This window comes from Pocillopora verrucosa, chromosome 1, assembly GCF_036669915.1.
Source record: "Pocillopora verrucosa isolate sample1 chromosome 1, ASM3666991v2, whole genome shotgun sequence".
Lineage (NCBI taxonomy): Eukaryota > Metazoa > Cnidaria > Anthozoa > Scleractinia > Pocilloporidae > Pocillopora > Pocillopora verrucosa.
This window is the reverse complement of record NC_089312.1, coordinates 29667864-29690979: the sequence shown is the minus strand read 5'-3', so window position 1 is coordinate 29690979 and position 23116 is coordinate 29667864. Positions and strand designations below refer to the sequence as shown.

Below are 23116 nucleotides of genomic sequence, written 5' to 3'. Positions count from 1 at the left end.
TGGAATGTGAAACAAAGCTGTTCGTAAATCCTTTGATTACAGTTCTTTTGTTGAAGTAATCGTTATACCGTGATTGGCCTTACATGTGCACGAAACTTGTGTCCAGTACAGCTCTGCCCGTATTTTCGTGACCTTCTCTGCATTCATGTTGACAGGCGTTGAAGTTTTCAGTCAAGAGAGCTCATCACCTTGAAAAGACCCTCCATTCTGCTGCTCTGTGATTGCACCAATTAGCCACAAGGCAAAACCTGACTCAATTCCCTTAGCTTTCTTTTCTGAAACAATGTAATATATTTGAGAACGTAACAATATTTCCAAGAACACCACAGGTACGTGCCATGCTAAGTTTATCATCGTGATGTGCGATTATTTTAAAAACAATTTGTTTCAGCCTGCACGTTTTCATCTTTTTAAAACTTATGCGTCACAAGCTTTAAAACACAAAAGTGACAAACAACCCAACAATCATTTAGTCAAGTCTGAAACATATCGATTGGTCACCTTCTATATATTACTGTGTTCATTCTGATGTTATAGACAAATTGAAGTAATAGCTACAAATTTTTCGTCTCTTCCCCCCCGCTGCTCATAGCTTCCCCGCTTCTGTTTGTTTTTGGTATTTCTTCGCCGTAACACCTCTTCCTCTCCAATGTTTCTTTACTATGTCTCATACTGTAGCCTGACCAATCGGTTCTGTATCTCTGGAACGTACTGAAATTCGGCTTTACCTGGCGAATTTTGAGCTATACCCAAATTCAAGCAGCAAATCGCTCAGTCTGCGGGCTTATGTTCTCTTTGGGTGCCGCGATAAAGGAGTGTTGATAAGAAACCCAATTACTGCTTTGTATAATGTAAGAACGTGCAGGATTTCGATTGGGATTCAAACTACAAACTAAAAAAATCAAAAGTCATTCTCTGCCGATTTTGGACAAATCACAATGTGAAGTGAAACAAGCCCAAAGCAGACCAGAGCCCAGTTGTTCAAAGGCCGATTAGCCCGAACCCAGGGTTAAATTTTAATTCAGGTTTCTTTATTTCTTTGTCCAAAAGTCTTTTAGGGAAAATTTTCACTATTATTTTTAGAACATCCAATGATCAAATCGCAAGCAAAACGATTTGAACCGAATTTTCTCTTAAAGCTTTCAGACCTGAAATCAAATTTTACACTAACCCTGGATTACCTTAACCCAGCTTTGAACAACCCGGGCCAGGACTCCACTGAAAATTGCCCTACAAATGGTAGTAGCCACTCATTCAAGTCTGGGGAGGGAGGAGGCCCTTCTCCGTAAATTAACGTACTCTTAGAACGAATATACTATTTATGAATAAAAATGGACGCGGAAAATATTAAAGAAAAAACTGATAATTATTTGCACATACAGCCACCTCGAGGTGTTAAATTGCATTGAGATTATAGTAAAAAGAACTCTTATCTGATAGTGAATTCAGAATAGGTTTATCTAAAATAAGTACATTTTAAAAATACAAATAAATATCGAAAATACATGACAGGTATTTTGCGGAAATTTCTTGTACAAAAATCTTCCTTATTAAAGATGATCACCCTCATATTCCTCGTGTAAAGAGATTATTTCTTTCCTAAGGCGAGCCTGGTAAATCAAATATGAATCTCTGAAGAGGGTAACTGTCACAAAAAGAGAACATGTAATTCCTCACCGAATTCAAGATTAGAGAAATTCTGTCTCGACTAGTAATAGTAATAGGACTGAGTAGAGTCCAAAGCGGTCTGTAATCATACGAGTGATAACAAAATCGGAGGTCCGCGTAGCGGGAGACCGATTTGTTTATCACGAGTATGATTACAGACCGAATTGGACGACACGAAGTCTTGTTACAAATTTATCATAAAAATTACAATTTCCGAGAAAAGAAGAATAGCCAAATTATGAAAGAAAGGGAAAATTTTCATTTAAAGACTGACAAGTGGGTGTAAATTGTGTAATGCCGCTCTTAAATTGACTTTTAATAACAACTTTGAATATGATTGGTTGACTTAAACTACAACTTTGAATGTGATTGGCTTATTGAACTTTCTGATGACAAACTGTCCGATAACAACTTGGCAAGTGTATTAGTGGAAAACAGGAGTTTTTTTAAACCAATCACAAGCGAGGAAATTGTAATTTTTATGATCAATACTGCTAACAGTTAGCAGCAAGTATAATACGGGTAAAGAAAAATTATTATTTTCTCGCGGTGACTGATTATTTCACCGAATATAATGAACTTGTGATAAATATCAATTTTAAATTCCCAACACCAAGATAAATAAGTAACAGACGTGTTCATGAAGTTATGTCCACATCTACCGACCACAAGACTGTTTGACCCTATGCTCCCCTGTTGTTCATTAGTGGCAAATTTGTATCATGTCGTTTGATGGCAAATTTGTTTTTCTGCGAAAAAAGCAAATATATAGGTGCAGCTACTGGCATTTTCAACTTTTTTCAAAACACGTACGGAATGATCCTGTAGGGTACTATTTCACAGTACTTCTCCCAGTGCACGCCATACTTCTGCCTGCATCTTACGTCGTCACGGTACGAACGGTGAATCAGAAGGCACAACATGAAAACAATATAGAAATACGGCAACACGTGACCAAACCCACACGCTAAGCAGTACGACAACGCGTTTAGCAAGTCGCCGACGTAATTGAAATGGCGGGAGAGTCCCCACCAACCAGAAGCCAGAAGGAAAGAGACTTGTTGCTTGGAGTCGGTGGTAGCATAAGGTGCTAAAATGTACCGAGCAGGTTTGCCCCAGATAGTACATTTACCATTCGTCTTCATCTCCACCCGGAAGTAATCTTTTTGGTGATTGACAGATCGGAAGATCAAGTAACCCGTCAAACCCATTAAGAGGGTGGCTGCACATCCCCACCAGGGCAGGTTCACTGGATTTCGGGCCAGGTAAACACTTTGTAGAGTATACATGAAGGGAAGCCAGACTGTGTCTCCCCAAGCCAAGTAGAAGCCAAAGTGGTCGTGGGCGATGTCGATAGTGCGCAGATACCAGGATTCGTTGAGGAAGAAGTCAACAACATAAGTAGCGTGCAATAGGTTGACGAGAATCATTGTGTTACTAACGTAACCAAAGTCCTTGTACTGCTTGGCAGCGAATGACAGGTTGATCAATGTCCAGGCCACAATTCCAGGCCTTCCGTTGAAAAACAACTTGAAATCAAAAGGACCAATCCTGGGGTTGTGCTCGATACCCATAAAGAAGTCGTAGAAACACGATCCACTGAAACACCGATCTTCCGGATGACTCGGAAAATAATGCGCTTTGACGTAGGAGAAGAGGGCCAAGCTGAAGCCAAACACATTGGAAATGACCATCAAGGCTCCCCAGTTGTCGCTGATAATCGTTGCCTGTATCAGGCCCATTTTCACCAAGATAAAGAACAGAACGTGAGACACAATCCAAGCACTAAAGCCATTACAGTTATAGGTCAGTACGTTTCCAGCAGGCGTAGCTGTTCCACGTCTGATGCGACCAGGAAGTACCAAGAACAAAAACACTTGCAGAAGCATCCACGCGCTGTACAACATTATCGAACCTGCGCTAACTTCCGGGATGTTTCGTCTCGCGAAGACGATGATGGTCCAGGCGGATATCTCGTGCAGCACTTGCCCCCCCAAATCTCCAAGAGAGCACTGATATGCGTGACAGGCGTGCCAGAAGAAGGCAACACAGACTGGTGGCCATAGCAACATGAGGAATCCTATAATATTGGCGCTGAAACCTGGTAGGCCTGGGGACAAATTGATAATTTCATTTTTGGTTCTAACTCTCTCGGCATCCTGGACCCGGTTTCCTACTTTTCTCCTTTTAACGAGCAGCTGAGCAGTGTCGTGCTGTGAATCGGAGGCTGACGGACCCACGTAATCATTTTGTGTTTCTGCCACGTAACCATTCTGTGTTTCTGCGACGTGACCATTCTGCAAGTCAGGCACGTGACCATTCTGCAAGTCAGGCACGTGACCATTCTGCAAGTCAGGCACGTGACCATTCTGCAAGTCAGGCACGTGACCATTCTGCAAGTCAGGCACGTGACCATTCTGTTTGGCAGATACATGGCCATTCTGTGTAGTAGATTCCCCAGAGTACTTTTGCGCTGAGCCGTTTACAACCGAGTGGCCATCGTCTGTTTTAACTTCAGAGGTTGACTTCATGATAGAGTTGTCCAAGGAAGAAAGCTTGTCTACGAAAATATATGAAACAGAACAAAAAAAGATATGGCAAAAAGATCTTGAAAAAAGGCTACAACTAAGAAGATACAAAACAAGTTAATCCTTTTAAGAATGGCTGGCATCTGATTTCTCCTTACACGTGAATAAAGGAAATAATCGTAAGATCAAAACATAGGCATGCTACGTATGCAAGACTTTTTTGTTTTTGTTTTTGATGGATGAGCTGAGATGGGACGCTACGTAACTGATGTTTGCATTTTTGTAAAAGAAAAAGAGCAAAAGATTCAAAAGGAAATATCTTGACTGTTAAGAAAATTCTCTATGTAAATACCTTTGAAAATGTGTATGGAACAGTATGGAGACCATGCATACTGATGTTGGGGTGTAAAAGATTTAGGCATCTTCAATAATTTTTTTTTTGGTGCTCTTAGAGACTCACTCAACCTCGTTCCCAGTACTCTTCATCTCGAGAATAGCATTCATACACAAACCGCGGACCGCAAGCCGCGGTTACATAACATATTTCTCCAAAAACCGGTGCACAAATCTACGAATTACACCACAGGCGGCCCAAGCTCCAGCTGTGAGATGATCATCTTACGCAATAACGGTTATGGCGGAATTATAAGAGTTTGTATAAGAATATTTACGAGCGCTCTAAGGAATAAAAAAATACGTCAAATTCTCAAAAAAAAATACCTCACCTCGCTTCCACAGCGTATTGCTTGTTATCTGACCGCTTACTTTGATGAAAAGAGCCCATTTGAGCGAGTTGTTCATTTCGAGGTTTTCAACGTACATACTGTAGTTTCATTTCAATTCACTACAAACTCAATCTTCCCCGTGCAACCGACGCTAAGCCGCAGTTTGCTTCAAAAATTTCCAGTTTAGAGGTTTCTAACAGCCCGCGACCACATCAACCTTGACACACGACCGTTGAAACCCTACCTCCTTTTCAAACTGAGCCTCGCCGGGGACCACACCGTCAGTTATCATCAATAAATTGTTTTAGAACCACGGGTCCCCTCCGGTCGAAATCGATCAAGAGGCTATTGTTTCGATCGAATTCGCCTTCGGAAATGTTTACAAGTGTGTGATTATTTTCGTAGTCAGAGGAAAACCTGGCAAGGATTTATAACAGTATTCAATTTAGTTCTATCTGGACATACCTATTTTAATTCTGCCGACAAGACAACTGTTATTTGGCTTCGTCCGCACGAGAATGTGAGTCACAATAGAACAAGTCGCTCAGCCATGTAAGAATTCACTTTATTCTTAGTTGCCGGCTATGCTAAATTTCGCACTTCGTCTATGTGTTTCTTGCCAAGTGCCCTTGTAGATACTTATTTCTTTTACTTTAGGATAAAACAATAGCCTCTCGATCGATTTCGACCTGAGGGGACCCGTGGTTCTAGAACAATTTATTGATGATAACTGACGGTGTGGTCCCCGGCGAGGCTCAGTTTGAAAAGGAGGTAGGGTTTCAACGGTCGTGTGTCAAGGTTGATGTGGTCGCGGGCTGTTAGAAACCTCTAAACTGGAAATTTTTGAAGCAAACTGCGGCTTAGCGTCGGTTGCACGGGGAAGATTGAGTTTGTAGTGAATTGAAATGAAACTACAGTATATGTGCTTGAATTCTGCGTTGGATTTGTGGCCGCCCGGTCATTTTGAGCTTGGATTTTTCGCTTCTCGGATCAGGCGTTCGGAAATGGAGTGTTCAGCCTTGGGCTTTTCTTATGTACGTTGAAAACCTCGAAATGAACAACTCGCTCAAATGGGCTCTTTTCATCAAAGTAAGCGGTCAGATAACAAGCAATACGCTGTGGAAGCGAGGTAAGGTATTTTTTTTGAGAATTTGACGTATTTTTTTATTCCTTAGAGCGCTCGTAAATATTCCTATACAAACTCTTATAATTCCGCCATAACCGTTATTGCGTAAGATGATCATCTCACAGCTGGAGCTTGGGCCGCCTGTGCTCCGGTGGATGAGAACAACCGAAGGAAACACATATAAGTACTTAAACACGAGTTCTTAAACTTCAGTTCTTTAACTTCACACCGTCAACGCGGTTCACTGTGTTTGTTGAATTTACATCGCTGATGAGCCTACAACCAAAATGAAAATCCTCGTTTTGTTCATTTCGGGTGCCACTCATGTGTGAAAACTATGTCATTATGAATGCACAATGCGATCAAATTGATGCGTTTCACATGTTTCCAATCGCTGCCGGCGCAAATTCATTTATACGACCCAAATACGACATAGGGATTATTCAGGAGGGCTTTCCACCCGACTGCGTCTTACTTGTCAGCGTTTCAGGAATCCTACGATGAAACTGTGGAATTAATTTGGATCTAGCTCTCATACACACACAAGTTTTCTTAGTACATTGCAGGCGGCCCAAGCTCCAGCTGTGAGATGATCATCTTGCGTAAGAAGCGTCGTGGCCAAATTATGGGAATATTTACGACCGCTCTTAAATTCTCATTGCTTTTTACTTCCACAGTACATCAATTGTTGTCTGACCGCTCACTTTGTTGAAACCACCGGATTAAGGACTGATCCTGAGTTGGTGGTGAATTGAAATTAAGCTACTGTTCAATTCACGTGCTTGGATTCTGCGCTGGATTTGTGGCCGCCTGGTCATTTGAGCTTGAATTTTTCGCTTCTCGGTAATGGAGTGTGCAGCCTTGTCCTTCTCTTAAGAGTAAGAAACCTAAGAATGGATAACTCGCTAAAACGGCCTCGTTTCAACAAAGTAAGCTGTCAGACAACAAGCGATGCACTGTGGAAGTAAGTTGAAGTATTTTTAGCTAATTTGACTTTTTTATCCCTAAGAGCGGCCGTAAATATTCCCATTCAACCTCATGTTTTCGCCACAATGCTTTTTGTCTATCTACGTAACGTTACATAACACCCCATGATTAAAAACTCGTAAAAGAGTAACGAATTGATAAACATCATAACCAACAATTCAAAAAACACACTGGTTTAAAATGCATTTACAGACAACACTACAGCAGTCGTCAAGAAAAATTTAAGGCATACCTCGGTGCAAGAAATAGTGTATTATTCTTTGTGTTGTCACCAATAATTTTTTAAGATCAACTGTCTTGACTTCTTTGTGTTCTTCGTTCTCCGTCAATCGCCAGTGAAGGGACAGGTTCTCGCACCAAGAGTGAGCCAAAAATTTACCGGTTCGACAACCGTCGAAGGAAAGAATTTTGGATAAATGATGACCAATCAGAACTTTAATATATGATGACCAATAATTGGATCAATGAGCCCAATCGTCTTTCAGTTATTTTTATTCATCACTGACAGAAGAATAGACCGCAGTTGTTATCCACACGGTTTTGATCGTTATAGAACTTCAGGAGTTTTCCATGGAAGAATTAATTTTGCCTTTCATCGTTCGGTGATTGGTCTAGAAACTCGTATCATCATCTGACCAAATCAGATGCGTGCGACGAGATGTATCGTGCTTTCCCACGCTTCAGACAGATTGCACGCTTTCACTTTAAGTTCTTATAGGCTCTTCTTGTTTTTTGTTCGTTCTGATAAGTGTTTGGGGTGTAATTTTTTTTGTTATGAAACTTAAAATAGATTTAAACTCATGATTGCTCATCTTTTTCGCTTGAAAGACTCTCAAGAGCAGCAATCGCGTCGACTTTAAGTAACGCCAGATTTTAGGCCAATCTGCTTTCCACCTACGACCCTCCGAAGTTAAGTTCTGAAATGAATTCGCTGATTTAACGGCTTTTTCAGTGATGGCCGTTTTCTAACAAGTTTCATAGTTAAGTTAAGTTTCATAGTAATACGTTTGGTGTTGGTTCTTGAAACTCGCACCGTCAGAGTGACGTTCTATTAGCCGGATGCAAAACCAGTAAACATTCTACATTTATCTGGTCATTGAACAAACGAAACCTGCAACACTAGTTGACAAAACCGTGTCATTTTTAGTATTTCTTTTTAAACCGTTACTCTGAATCACCGCCAGGTTTTCTCTTATCGTTCACAGTTCGTAACTATTTCTGTAACTCCAGCACAGAATTGCCTGATCTTGTATAATTTATTTTCTTTGCGTTTTTAATTCTCGTATGAGAACCGAAACATGCTTCTGAGCAATAATTTTAGTAATTTTCATTTCGGGATATCATGGAATCACGAGATTATCAAACTTGTTTTCATACGGTGTTGAAGCTGTTTTTCCTCCAATCCTTATCAACGAAACTCATTAATCTTAATGCCTATGTAAAACTCGCTTAATCCCAAATCTTTGGACGTAAACAAAATTTGAATATTTTTTTGCTTCGGTGGATTATATTAATAAATGTCTAGAAACCTTTTTAACCTTTCCCAAATCTCATCTAACTGTTCTATTGTTTCCTAATTTACTCGTTCGTAACCCTCTGAAAGCCGAAAACTCTCAAACGAACGATGGGCCGCATCCGAAAAATTTGAATTAAAGAAAGTTTCTCTTTCAGTCTATGTTGCAGACGTCAGGAAAATAACTATGCATGTAGTGCTGTTTATTTCTGGAGCCAGAAAAAACGCTGAGGGATAATGATTGATTCTGTTGAATTTCGTGATAAATAATTCCTTTCAAAATTTGCAAATGTCAGCTTTGGCTGTCAAGTCATCAATAATCCTATTCACCTCTTAATGGGAATTTCTTCGCCTGGCATTGAAACCCAACAATAATTACCTTTGTCATGGAGAGAAGATAATCTGTCTTAATTCATGAAACTGAAATCCAGAAATGAACGACACAAAGCTGCTCAATCTAAATTTTCTTCTTTGCCTTGATAGTGCTATGAAATTAAAATTTCAAGTCCCGTCAACAGTTACCTGAAAAAATATTGACACACTCTTTGCTTAACTTCAAGCCGCCAAGGCTTTCCAAATAAACGATTGAAAGGTAATTATATTCACCTTTCAGCTTATATTTCCCATCGGTCCTGGCAGAATCTACGGTTTATCATCCAGCTATAAAATTGACCCATTGATATAAACGTAACATGAACTCGAATTTCTCGTCCAACAATCACCATTATGCCAAGGTCAGACAGACAGAGAAATTATGCGCTATTTCGTGTCAGGCCCCAGTTGCTTATCAAATCGCGGTTTGCTGAGCTACGACACATCCAATCACTTACCTTTACACTTGGTTCGTATATTTTCCCAACAAGAGGCTGCACAATCTGTGAAGTCACTTCAATTATCCAAACGAAGAACACGCTTCCTTTATGTTTATTAATGGCTGTGGCGCTCAAAACAGTGGGTAATCGAAAGCGTGAATGTGACCCTACCGGAAATAATAAAAATATTACTCGAACACGAGACAAACACGATAGATCACAAGGATGTGTTTGATATCCCGCTCCTCAAACCTGCTGTTTATAGCTGTGGACCACGGGATAGAAAATCCCCCACAATGCCGCCTTTTATAATTTCAATCCCTTTAACTCCAAAACTGATTAACATCTAACTTCTCCCTGCAATATTCATACATTATCCAGCAAACTCGTCCAGAATATTCATACATTATCCAGCAAACTCGTCCAGAATACTCCAACTTATCAGGTAGAAGTTGTTAATTATCTTACAAGGAAATGTGTAGTAGCTAGAGAGTGGAATTAATAAACAGATCTTGAGAGTTAAAACAAACAGAATTAAAGGGTTAAAACATTCGACCTTATACTATTCAAGGGAAGCTACAAGGGAACTAAAAAGTGGAGTAATGAGTAAATTAAGCCGAAGCACGATTGAATTTCTTGTCTCGATATTTCTTTCATGAACAGATTATTCATACCCCTGCATTGGAAAACCGGAACTTGTAGCGACCTGCTATTTGTTTTTTTTTTTAATCTGACGTTTTCGAGCATCGACAAGGCTACAAGACCGCTGGCGTCGACAGCAAGTGTGCTAGTGCCATGTGTTCACACGCAAGTTTGTTTTTGTCCAACAGCGAATGAGAATTTCTACCTAAGATTATTTCTCTGAGGTTCCGGTACAACACACTTGGCGAAATTTACAGAACAATAATTAAAGGCTTCTTTCTGTTATGCGCTGGGAATAAGTGCATTATCTTGCAGACCATTATAATCGAGTGGAAGTCGGCTTCAACACGAACTCCAAATCCGGATATGTACTTCTGTGTTTGAGCCCGTGACTTCTCTCTAGAAAATAATGTCTGTGCTAATTTGATTTAGAGAGCGTGTGGTGTTTTTTCAAATAGGGATCTGAAACCAGAGTTGAAAACCATTTGAAAAGTACAGGAAGCTTTTCCGCCGGCTACCCACAGATAACCTTTTTTTAAAAAGGCTGATGGCTTCCTGCTTTTAAATAGATGAATGGAAATTTTTAATGGAAAGAAAAAACGTAGAATAATTATAGAGATGAGGGAGAGAAAAAGCCATATCCGATGGGGAATGTGGCTCTTGTGGTTTGAGCCCAGGACGTGGAAAACGATGAGGGTCAGGACAGAAAGATACTTTGTTGTTCCCTCACCGCACCCGTTACAGACCATTGACGTCACAAGAGCCTAGTCTATGCTATGACCGGATCTCTTTGGAGATATTTGCCGTTCTTGTGGGTTCGATTGCCAGCCGCTGTACGGAAATGAGCCCACAAGAGTCGGCAAGAGTTTTGCTGGGGGTCTGGCACTAACCTCCCGGGCAAACCTCTCCTCAGATCGTCTCAAATCTTCCCGCGACTGGAGAAACGCGCTATAATAAGGGCCTCTCTCATGACACTGCTGCGGCGGATTTTCTACCTTGATCAGCCCTTGCAGATTATGGCCACTCCATTTTTTTGCCTATTGTCACACTTGTCAGTTAAAATTTCAAATGCCAGTGTTCTCACGGCCGCATTGGCGCAAACTTTCCCGACGGGTGCACGAAACATCAGGTCGAGTTACACATTTTAAAGTTGTCTAGCCAGGACTTGCTTGGTTTTATTCGAAGATCGCATATTTGAAAAGGTATGGTCGTTCCCCTTTCAAAGACTATAAAAACTTATGCTGAAATTATAATTATAAAACTGTCTGACAGTCGCGGCAGTAGGTGCTTCAGTGTGGACAAGTTATTTTACAGCATGAGTGAATGTAAGATCGGATGACTCAAATTAACTACAGCTCGGTCCTATACGAATATCTGAGTATTGTTGTTCTTTGTATTGGTCAGATCGTAGTAATTATAACGGTAAGAACGAAAAATTTGTTCCCAAATGGTGGGTAGATAAAAAGAACAGGAAAAATAAAAATCAATTGAGGAGCCCGCAGGTTTATTGTTTTAGAAAGCTGTAACACACCTGTCGGCTAGCTAACAAAAGCAACTTTCTCATGAAAATTTGCATTTCAAATAGGGTCGTTCTCGGTTCTAATAAGATTTTACTAATTATGAAAAACGCTGACAGCAAAAAGATCCTAAAAATAAATCCCCTGAAGGCTCTCACCAAACCATAAGATGTTTCAAAGCCGGCGACTATTTAGCTTGAGCAAATAAAAAGGGCAAATAACCACTTCACGTTAAAAACCCAGGCTGGCATCGATAATGATTTTCACGGCTTTCGAAGAAAGAAATAATTTTCTGCGTCGTTTTTCAGAAACGCAGTCCTTCATCTGATTATAGCTCACCCCCGGCTTCCGCTTTTACAATCAGAGTGTTTTCCTCGTAGAATTTCACTTCAAGCGCAACTTCCTCGCGTGAAGTCGAAGCTACCTCTTAATTAGACCAACCACAGAGTAAGACTGTCAGCTTTGAAGCAGGAAATACTGTGGGAAAAGTAAATGGTCCGCGCTGAGAAATAATGTCGAATAGAAGAATTTCGCTTAACGCTTGTGACCGAATGAATTTGCTCAGAAAAAAGTATTTACACTCATCGAAATATAAAGTGTTAAGTCTGTCATGGAGACTTGCCTTTCACATTGAGAAATAATTTCATCATTCTGTAACAGTCGTGGGAAACGAGTTCTAGACTGCGCGTTTGTTTGGAGGTAGAAATTCAGTTTGATCTTGGTTACCGTGTTCATAATACATTGATTCAGTAGTCGCGCACCAAACTTGATTTTTAGCCTCTTAGAGGTTAGCTATACGACGTAAAATTGATGTAAATAAAATTGAGGGCCTGATTTCATTTTCAGAATTAGCCCTGGTAAAATAATGAAGAAAATTTACCTTCTTTTGAGCTGGTTTGTTATTGACACATTTGACTGTCAACGAATATTCCTGCCGAAATAAATACACCGCACTGACTCAAATCACATGCTAAACTGGTGGAGAAATTCTTCCTATTTCTAGTGATCATTATACATGAGACAAAGAAGACAATTGTTTTTCGAGAAAAACGTGGTGTGTTTTCTATCCAATAGCAGACGAGTGTGGTATAATTTCCATTTTTAAAATGAAAAAAGCAGCTTTTAAAGCAGAATAAAGGCAAAAATAGATCATTAATAGTAATCATGTGACGAAAGAGTGTTTTTGTCTCTGAGGTTGATATCCCAAGATATCAGGTGGTCCGACTGTTCGTAGGGCAAGCTCATGTAGTACAGAGTTTAACCGGGAAGATTCGTTGACAGACTACTTTTGTATTCTAAGGGGGTAAGTTTGTAAAGAAACTGTGGTGCTACGTCGGTGGGAGAATCTAACAAGGAAATTTGGTATTATCAACTGAGTTGATAAGTAAACGTTAATTGGCCACTGCAAAGAGTTTCAAATCTGACGTTTCAAGTGTTAGCCTTTGTCATTCGCTCTGATGAGGGGCTATCGCTCGAAACATCAGCTTTAAAACCCTTTTCGGTGGCCAATTTACGTTTACTTATCAATTCAGTTGATAATACCGAATTACCTTATCATTGTTTTCTGGTTAACAAATAGCTCCCAGATTTCGAAAGTTCGCAAAGTTCCATGAAAAAAAAATTGGAAAAAATAAACCGCTTCTCGTAACGTTTTGCAAATTATGACGAAAGTTCATAATAGACATAAAGTAGTGGAGTTAATCGTTAGAAGTAGTACTAGCTTTCACGCTAAGTTTCCTTATTATTGTATGTTATGTCCAGTAGCCTGAAAACTTGAATGGTTTAGTTGATTCTAAAGTTCGCGAGACCGAACACCCAGCAACTGCATTTTATAATAACTTCATTTGCCTAAATAATAAGATAATAATAATAATAATAATAATATAAAAAAAAGCAGAGATAATAATAAAACTTATTGTTTTTTTAGAGGACACGGTAACGAATCCTGCAATCTGATTGGTTCTTTACCCGGTCAGTATTTTCCTATCTCTGCCCACGGGCCACGGTAACGCTTTCTTGAGTCGCCGAGTACATCCCAACTTTCGTTATCATTTTTTCATAAATATACCTCGTTTTCCGGCTGGGCAGTATTTTTAAGCAAACACGTCGGTCACTACCTCAAGCCGATAAATAACTTATGAATCCTCTCTTTTCTCTCTATCAAATCAATTTGGTTGACAGAAAAATATTGGTTTCAGAATGAATTTGAATCAACAAATAGAGAAGCCTTGACTGTGCTCTTTATAACAGAACAGAGCACAGTCAAGGCTTCTCTATTTGTTTTATAATAAAGAATCCGTTAAATTCCCCATGTATTACTTTCAATTTTCAAAACAAACTTTATTTCCAAAGCGAAGAACAGTGTCGTCAGCATGTTCTATACTCTCATAGAGCACGCTACAATAAGCCAATCAGAATCCCTGTTAGAATGGTTCAAATAATCTGATTGGCTGTACAAGACAAAACCTGTCAAAAGTGTCAAACCATCAAAGTTCAAAAACCATCAAAGTTCACACTCTGCAATAGTTTACAAACTAAAATAATTCGGCAGGTCGAATTTAACGCTTTTGCCTGAAGTTTTTAAATCAGAATCTTGAAGTGAAATGTTCAGTGAACTTCAGCCGAATTATGGCTTATAAAAACACGCGGGTTTTTTCACATGACAAGGTAGAAAACAAACTGTTCAAGGCGAGTGTTTTTTAACTGAACGACAGCCGAATTCACCGGAACATGAAGATCGCTCGGGATGACAGCGCCGCAAAACTCGGCTGCAGTGACTGAAGTGACTTTCCACTCAACACATTGGAAAGGATATCAGAGCGAGCTCTTATTTTTTCACTCGAAGGGCGGCCGATGTAGTTTCTGAGGCTTGCTTTACTGTGATGACCGGAGATCGGCATGATAAGTGAGCCGCGATGACACCGTCATGATTAGTATGAATTTTAACAATTATGCCAGTTTGGTTATATTTTTCATCATTTCTGTTTTGTTCTGTTTTGTTTTTGAACTCTGAACTCTATAGATTATACGAGTGTTGGCTGTGTTTGATTTTCATTACCGTACGTAAGCTTGCAATCTAACTGAGTGTGAAAATCTTTAAAACTCGGAATGTCTATTTTGTTTTTCCTTTGAGGATTTTCGTATCTGCCTACGTTTTAATAACGTAAATAACGGCGCCTGGTATGTTTACAAACCTTTCTTTGGTTCTTCTGTTACTACTTGCCAGCTCGCTTGTTCCGAAATTTCACTTTCAAACATCGGAAAAAGCTAAAAGGAAGTCCCGGAAAAGGTCGAACATAGTACAATTGGCAGAAAGCGTGACAGCTTTAGCTCAGTTCTATGCTCTATACTCTCATAGAGCACGCTCTTTCAACCAATGAGAGCGCGCGTTATATCCGAACTTTATTATAATTAACAATAGTGTCATTACGAAGTTGACAAGCGGCCTAAAAACCGTCTGTAATTAATTTTAATCGTTCACAAAAAGTACCCAGAAAGTTGACACGTGAAGTATTTGGTTACAGTTAAACTGAACGATGGAACTTTCATTCATTTAATATCTGAATTTTCTCGAGCAATTTGTTCGTAGTGAAAGAGCGAGCGAAGTTTTAATTTAAGTTCTACAACAAATATACACTCCCGGTGAGTCTTTCCAATTCCCTTCAATTTAGACATTTGTACCGTAAATTGCACAACAGAAATTGAAGGAATTTTTTGAGAAAAGGCCGCATCAAATTCCCTTGTGTCTCGTTGGAGTGTGCCGTTCGAATTTAGTTTTTGTGAAGGAAAGACCAGAGTCACACACGCCATTGCAGCAAACAAACAAGCAAACTCTCACAACTTCAAAGTAAAAAAATTGAATTTACTCACAATTACTTTCCTCGCCGTTTGCTTAATGAATAGGGGTAAATCTTCGTACATGAATGAATGGTCGATGAGAGTGAATAATACTTTCCGTTAGATCATTGACATCATAGAAGAAAACATTGTCGTGACAGCCCTTGCCAAACTAGTTCTGATGTTTTTCAAATGTTCCTACGCTTTTTTTTTCTTGCGCGCTCTCTAATTGACAGGTGTCAGATTGTGACAGATACTTGTAAAAATAATGTTTCAAAGTTTGTTTCGAAGCCTTTTAAATCACCTTTATCGTTACGGAAATGAAAATGTTTCGCTGAGGCATCTCTCTTTAATTTGCATCACCTTTATTTTAACTACCATTTACTCACTCAAAAATTGTTCACTTTATGGAAGATCTTGCCGTATATACAGCCCTAAATCATTCGGGTTCTTTCGGAAAGAATTTCGTCAAGTTTAAAAACAATAAATATGTTATTTACCGGCTAAGGGTCGGTCCATATGGTGAAAAACTGTCACCGAGGTCTTGAAAATGCTGCCCTCGGCTTACGGCCTCGGGCAGTATTTTCAAGACCTCGGTCACAGTTTTTCACCATACGGACCTCCCAGCCGGCAAATAACATATATATATATTTACAGACAGATAAAAAATAAAAATAACATCGAAATGCAAAATGGCAAAAAGGGTCAAGCCAGAGAGGAACTAAATCCTCATTAACGGCAGCCCTGTACTGTACTTTGTTCTTGTTTGTTAGGTGTTCCTATTTGGGTTTGTCTCACAGCCTTGGTCTGGACCAACAACAGAGTTCCTGATTTGGTTTTTGTATTCAATGATTGGTTTTATTTAGTTTAAATCAGTAAGTGCTCTATTGTTCATTTCTATTCTTCCTGTAAAATTATTTGGGTTAGCACGTTTACCAAGAGTCTCAGTTCCCTAGGACCAACCGGCTCATAACCCAAGCATGTTTACTCATAGAATACTTAGGGAGGTGTGTTAGAGTGATTAAGTGTAGTGGTAGCAGTGGTAGCAGAAATTTGTCAAGTTGTCTGGAGAAGAACAATTAAAGGAAAAATCAAGATAAGATTCTTGGTGCCTCTCACAGCGAAAGTCCCCTTAGTACTTCTCTACAATAATATGAACTGCAGCATAAGGATTTGGTGGAGGATAAGGCCAGCATGAGCCGTGAAATGAAACTTATATTTTAAGGCGTTACTCTTTTTTTAGAATATAATTTATATTGAATAACAGCTGTGGCCCACTTCCCCCGCCAAACCCGTTTACACTTCTTGATGTAAAAATAATGACTTATTTGTTTCATGTATGTCACTACGACCGAGTTGATATTCGTTTCACTTTGTCACGGGCCATATCGTCGAATACAGGCCGATAGAAAGTTGCTTAAAAATTCCCGCTCCGTATGTTTTAATGTAAATATTTATGTGCGGGTGGCAACACTCCTTACTTTTCTTCAAATATCATAAAGCACTAAGAGCGGGGTGCGCGATGCTTGATGGTCTGGCTTTGCCATGCAACAGGCTCGTGACACTACGCAAAACGCCTTGGAAGAAACGGACAGAGGGCTGGAGACGAAGATGTCCCTTCTCCACGTTGTCGCAAATACTGTGTAAAATAACATTAAAAAAAATAGCCTGAAGTGTCTGTCAGTACACCTGCTATGTGATTCGGCTTATATGATCATGCGAAACCAAAGACAATGTCACAGACTAGCTATCGGCTCGAGTACCGTCAGTTCAGCAATTACAACAACAAATAGCAAAGAAATGATAATTGAGTAAATAGATGGACGAAGGATTGAATAAATGATAGCAGAAAAATCCGAGACACCGATTTGTATACCGGCTAAACAGATTGCATGCTTTATATTCGATGAACTTGGCGCTAAGTTCCTTAGAGGATATTGTCCATTATTTGTAAACTTGGATATGAAACTGCAGTTAGCTGTTAGCTGTCTGCTTCTTAGGGCAGAGACAGCACTTATGCTAATATCAGAATACCACTTCACGGTCAATATCTGTCAATGACAGAGCAAGTTTAGACCTGAACTTAAAGAAAATATTTTGTGTGGTTTGTCTTCAGACAATACAACAAGATTTATCTGATGAGTTGTGGCCAATATTAGTGGAGCTTCGAGAGGAGGAAGGAAAAGATAAAAAAAAGGGCGAAAAAAATCAACAAATTTTTACTAAATGGGTTATTGGTCTGTCAAAGACGAAGACGATTTGATCCACAATTCTTTTCCTTTCAACCTTTGTTGCGAATGTCATTAATATTAGGTAAACCGCGTTTTAACTTATACTTTAGATTCTTTTATGGTTATTTACGGCTTGTTAGGGATTTTCACACGATACCTGGTTGTGACATATGGTTTCCTTTAACAATCGGTTTGTGCTTAGTTTGCCTATTGCATAAAGAGATATGGATGCACGCAGGGAGTTTGGAGAGCTCTCAAGAACTTTTAAAGTTGCTCTCAGCTAGGCTACGTTTCTCAAGCAACTTTTATAACTTTGCTTTTCTAGTGCTTTCGACACATCCTGCGTGCATCCATATTTCAATATACGCTCAGCTAGAATCACGAACTAATGATTTTATAATCGTCGTTGTGTAGCTAAATTCGTGCGGACATGCTGCTCTTGCACGGTCGCCTTTTAGTCGGTAAGAGATCTATCGTGTATGTCAGAAATGAGCTGAAGTTACTGGGCTGGAACGAGTCTCTACAAGAGCACAATTGGCACGTGCAAATAAACTCCCTAGATGACCAATTTTGTAATTTCTCGGGCGGGCAAACTTCGAGCAAACAGAAGTGCAATTCAAATCGGTTCAGTTAGTAAGGCCGGCTCGGCTCTGAAAAAGGGAGGCTTAGTAGTGAAACCCGCATCCCCTGAAAGTCGGTTGGTTACTGTAACAATAATGTGCAGCAATTTTCAAAGGAGAAATAATAGAAAGCTCCTTGAAATCCCTTTAAATTTTGGAGAGGATCTAGTAAGATATGACTTACGCCTTCTTTTACCTGCTTTTTTGTTGTGCCAGTATTTGATTACTTCTCCTTAGGTTAGATCCAGAGGAAAGTCTAACGCCGAAGGTGGCTATTGCTATCAAATAAGCCAGCCTGTTCCGTGAGTTTACGAGCGGGTACTGCTCGTGACGTTCGATAGTGGTAATTCGAACACTGATATTTGCCTCTGGCAAAACCACATAAGTATGGAACTATGATGAATATTCTATTCTTCGAACTTAAGGAGGCATGTCAGGATTGGTTTCTCTCAGCAAAGATGAGCAAAATAATTCAAGTTCATCATTTGTAGTCCGTCTCCTTGTTTCCTCCAGGTTTCAGTTTTCTTTCCAGTCTAGAAATTTTATTAAAATAATATTCTGTGGCTCACCTTTGTTAAGTTGAAGGCAATTACCTTCTTTAAAACAAACGACCCGAGTATCCGGTAAAAACAATATTCAAACAAATAAATACATTTCTTGTTTGGAGTTAAGTGTTTTCAATATTTGGTGGAATGAAAACAAAAGTTTCATTTCGCTCGAGTTCCAGAGAGCTCTGAAATTTTGGAGAAGTAATGAAATTTTTGATATCTGATTCACCCTTAGACGCAGAGACTGTTTGTGGTTTGTGGTGTGTATTGTTCAACCATGATAATATTTACTAAGAATGGCATTGCATGCTTGAATTTATTATTTGTTTAGGCATGTTTGAAAGCCTCCTATATTTAGAAAAAGTAATTGTCTAGTCCCAGTATCTTTAATCATGCCTTATACTTAATGTTAATTTATGTTAATCACGATAAGGATGAAAGCTTTGCAGCTTTTGGGGTCGTGTATAAATAGATAATTGAAAAGATAGTTGCACCGACAATTATTGTAAAATAAGGCTTAAAAATCTATCTTAATGTACGAACGTAAAATATATATTCACAATTTAAGGTTCAAGCTGATTAACTTTAAAAAATGCAATTAATAATTTTACCTAACTGATAATATTCTTTGGCTACAAACCTCCTATGAGGAGGTTTGATACTGCTCATAAGAACCATGCCCATATGAACCATTACGGAGCCCTATCGTGTTGTGATTTTATAGCGTTTTGAAAGAAATAACTGAGCGTTTCCTTTTTCAGTTGACATAATGGTTCCTCTGGGGAGTATTATAAGGGGCAAGGATTTGTAACAAACAGACAACAAATAATTGAACGAACAACAAGTATACATCTAAGAAGCGAGCTGCTAAGCTAGTGTAACCAGAACACATCAGTGGGTGAATCCTCGCAGCAAAGAAGTACCTCGGGCTCCGAGTCCACGCCAGTGTCTCTCAAAACACACACATGCACACCCATGCAAGGTGTTACAGATATTGTGTAAAATCAATTTTTCGTTGGGGAACAAGGACTTGTGGTGATTTCAGTTTCTAGAAGTAGCATCCTTCAGGTGCGGCTTCTCGGAATCTGGGAGAATGACGAGAATGCCAGGTTTACACTACGGCATTGCAACTGGTATTACCCTTATCAAGATATCACAGGTACTCTTAGCTTTCCCCTGCGCAAATATTAGGAGAAAGCACCTGAACTAATGCAATTGTTACACCCCTTGTTGAAATTGTTCTAGAAATTCTTGTAACAATCTGAATTGTTTCAGTCTTGAGTACCTATTCTTTAGTGCTCACTTAAATTTCCCAACCGTTATCGACAACATCATCCCAACGCCTTGGCTTTGATGCCATCACGGTGAAATAACCTTAATTTCATGAAGCCTTTGCCATGTCAAACAAAAATGAGCCAAAACCTTAGTAATTCCTTATTAACGCGCCTATGTTCCTATTCGGTTAAAAGGAGGGGAGCGCTTACCTTATACAGATTCCACTGTATCCCATTGACACCTAAACCGCCCATAACCGCCCGTGCCGCGTGGGGGACTTGCGCGAGAGACGCTTTTCCCCCCTATCTCCCCTGCTTAGCAGAATTTTGTCTCCAAATTTCCTCTGTTGTTAGAGGATCTATAAACCAATCAGAATCCGTGTTTTGCGCAGTTATCTTGATGACTTTAGAGGGTAGTACAAAGGCGCCATTTTATGCGTTCACAAGAAATGATCAAATTTGAAAAAATGGCGTACACGTTGCCGACTTTCAATATTTTCAAGTCGGATTTTCCGTTTCTTTCCGACCATTTTAGACCTCCTGGGACAAAAAATGAAAAGAAAAAATACTATAGAATAATCTGCTTGAAAAATAATGGACATCAAGGTCTTAAAAGCGACAAAATAAGCTTTGGAATCGAAAATACTACAATTCTCTAAAATAATGCGAATTAGGGCCGCAAAGTGAAAACCAAACTATCGGACTTCAAGCGAGGAAGAACTCCAAGGCACGGTAATTATCATGTTTGTGTAATCAGATGTCCAAAAAATTTGTTTAATAGAAGATTTTGTGTTAAAACGTAGAACTTTCAGTATTTTCAACATAACGCTGCGCAATATTCTTGCCGTGAAGTCAAGTAAACATCGATTTAAGCATGATGAATTCTACTTCGTGGGTTTCGCACACGTAAGAAATTCGTACGTTTTTCGGTTCTAATAGAAAATCAAGAACTGTTTTGAATAAAGCTTTCTTCCCGAAACGTTCCTTGGTCAGTTTCGTCTTTCTTCTTACTTTTAAATTCCATGTTACAAGAGATCTCTCCACACACTGATAAATTTGCATATTCACTTTGAAATCCGATCTGCACACTTGTTTGCCGCTTGTTTGCACACTTGTTTGCACACTTGTTTGCACACGTGCGCAAAAATTTATTGATTTTTATCTTTTATCTTGATTTTAGTGTAAAAACTTAATATGCATCTATCGCTTTTTTCGTTGAAAGTAAGTTATTTGAATGGTCTTCTTTCACTTGAGCTTGTTTTTGGGAAAAGATGATTGATAAAACTTTACTGCGCATTGTGTTTACTTTTCTGGTTTCTCCAAAATTTTAACTTTTGGATAAGCACGTGTTACACGCAGGTGTGAATGTAAGCCTAACTAGACCCTGTGAGCAGGGTAACTGAGATACCTGGATGGTACTGGATCCTTGGAATCAAGTGTAGTGATACTATGGGTGTCGGACTAGTATACTGAAATAGTGAGCTCAAGTCTGGCTAAGGGCATACACCTATTTCAAAACACAGGCATGCTCTGCATGCAAGAGTTATTTTTTGTAGGGTGGGTAGATTACTTGAAACATTGTAAGTGGTCTACATTCTTACAAAAGGAAAGAAGAGTATTAACGCGGAAAAGAACGAAAATGTCGAATTACCTCACACACAGGTATTTTGTGGTAAATGATGTGTGTTGTGCGAATAAATGTCACCAAAAATAAACTGTTTTGGTGCCACGGATACCTGTTACTACAAAATGCAGACAGTAGACTGCAGACCGGATACAAAATATAGACTGTGGACTGCAGAGTGGGTACAAAATGCAGACTGAGAATCTGAAGAGTTTTTACGTCTGGTATATAATAACGTGTCATCTTACAGCTTACCGAGCGTCACGCAATCGCATTTCAGCGATCAGCCTTCACGATTATTTGCACTATTTTGGAAAATTCCTGGCCCATTTCTTGATGAAAATCGATCGTAATATAATTTCAAGCCTTCAATATAGTCTTCTTACTTTGCGCGCGAGTTGGTTGGTGTGATGTCTCTACAGATTTTACCAACGTAATAAAAGTAGATGACGTGAATAACACTGATGGTAAAGCAAGCTAAAAACGGCAGAAATCGCCAGAACTACAACGGATACACAGGGTATGAGTAAGTTTTATTGATTTTATGAGAAAAATGTTCATATTTCGAAATGTTTATCGTTGTAAATCGACCATATTTCAGTCACCATACTATTGTTCAAATTTTTAACGGTTCCTCTCGTAACTTAATACCGAGTCACACAACGCGTGACGCGTTCATGAATTAATCGTTGGCTTTTTCTCGAGGCGTGAGCTTGGACTGCCTGTGACAAGACAATTGCGTAAACAATACTTGACATAATAACATTATACACAAAAAACACAGGATTTTGGATCGTGTATTTATTAAAAAAGAATATCCATACAACTACAACGGAAACAAACATAAGATTCACCTTTCTGATCGTGAAATCAATACCATTCGCACTGTTATCGTAGCTACGTTCCCTGGCATCAAGTGAATCCAACATGCCGTCTTTCTTCACTATCAGTTTGCATCCATTAGAGTTTTGTTCTTTAGTCTCACGGTAAGAGTGTTGTTCAACAGATGGCATAGAGTATATGCAGTTTGGTTTCAGATTTCAGATTTTGCTTTTTACAACAAGTGTACGTTTTTCAACTAAGACATTGGCATACTTGGCATACAAGGCATTCATGGCTTTCAAGCGTTGGCGACTCAATCCGTTCGAAAATTACCGCTCAATAACACCTTTTAGCGTGGATTGGCCGCGAACAATACGACTTGTGTATGCGTCTGTAAGTATTTTGAGCGGGTGCGCCATGACGCTCCGGGTGATCGTAATCCAAACACATTTAAATATAGAACGACTGACAAAAGAGTTTTATACGTAAAAATTTCGTGGTTCGTCATGTGACCCGGCCCTGTCCGTGCATGACAACGTCAATGATCAATCAAGATAACACGCGTGATCAGCATGTGAACACTTCCTTGGATCGCAGTTGGTTGTCATGGTGTTGAGAGCCCAATGACCACTGAGTACTATT

General features: G+C 39.4%; 1 protein-coding gene across 9 annotated transcripts; it reads right to left on the bottom strand.

Annotated features, from left to right (window-relative positions):
- Window positions 1-1243: 1243 nt before the first annotated feature.
- Window positions 1244-18513, bottom strand: LOC131786153 (7-dehydrocholesterol reductase). Of its 9 annotated transcripts, none has more exons than XM_066171680.1 (4): window positions 12399-12522; window positions 9378-9526; window positions 4073-4228; window positions 1245-4000 (listed from the first exon to the last, which is right to left on the bottom strand). In XM_066171680.1, the coding sequence occupies exons 3-4, from the start codon at window positions 4197-4199 to the stop codon at window positions 2469-2471; spliced, it is 1659 nt and encodes a 552-aa protein (XP_066027777.1). In that variant the 5' UTR covers window positions 4200-4228; window positions 9378-9526; window positions 12399-12522; the 3' UTR covers window positions 1245-2468. The 9 variants fall into 9 exon arrangements, with proteins under 9 accessions (XP_058959146.2, XP_058959147.2, XP_066027773.1 ...); XM_059103162.2 differs by adding an exon at window positions 11858-11995 and having other exon boundaries at window positions 1245-4228; window positions 12399-12512; XM_059103160.2 differs by lacking the exon at window positions 12399-12522 and adding an exon at window positions 18403-18513 and having other exon boundaries at window positions 1245-4228.
- Window positions 18514-23116: the final 4603 nt, after the last annotated feature.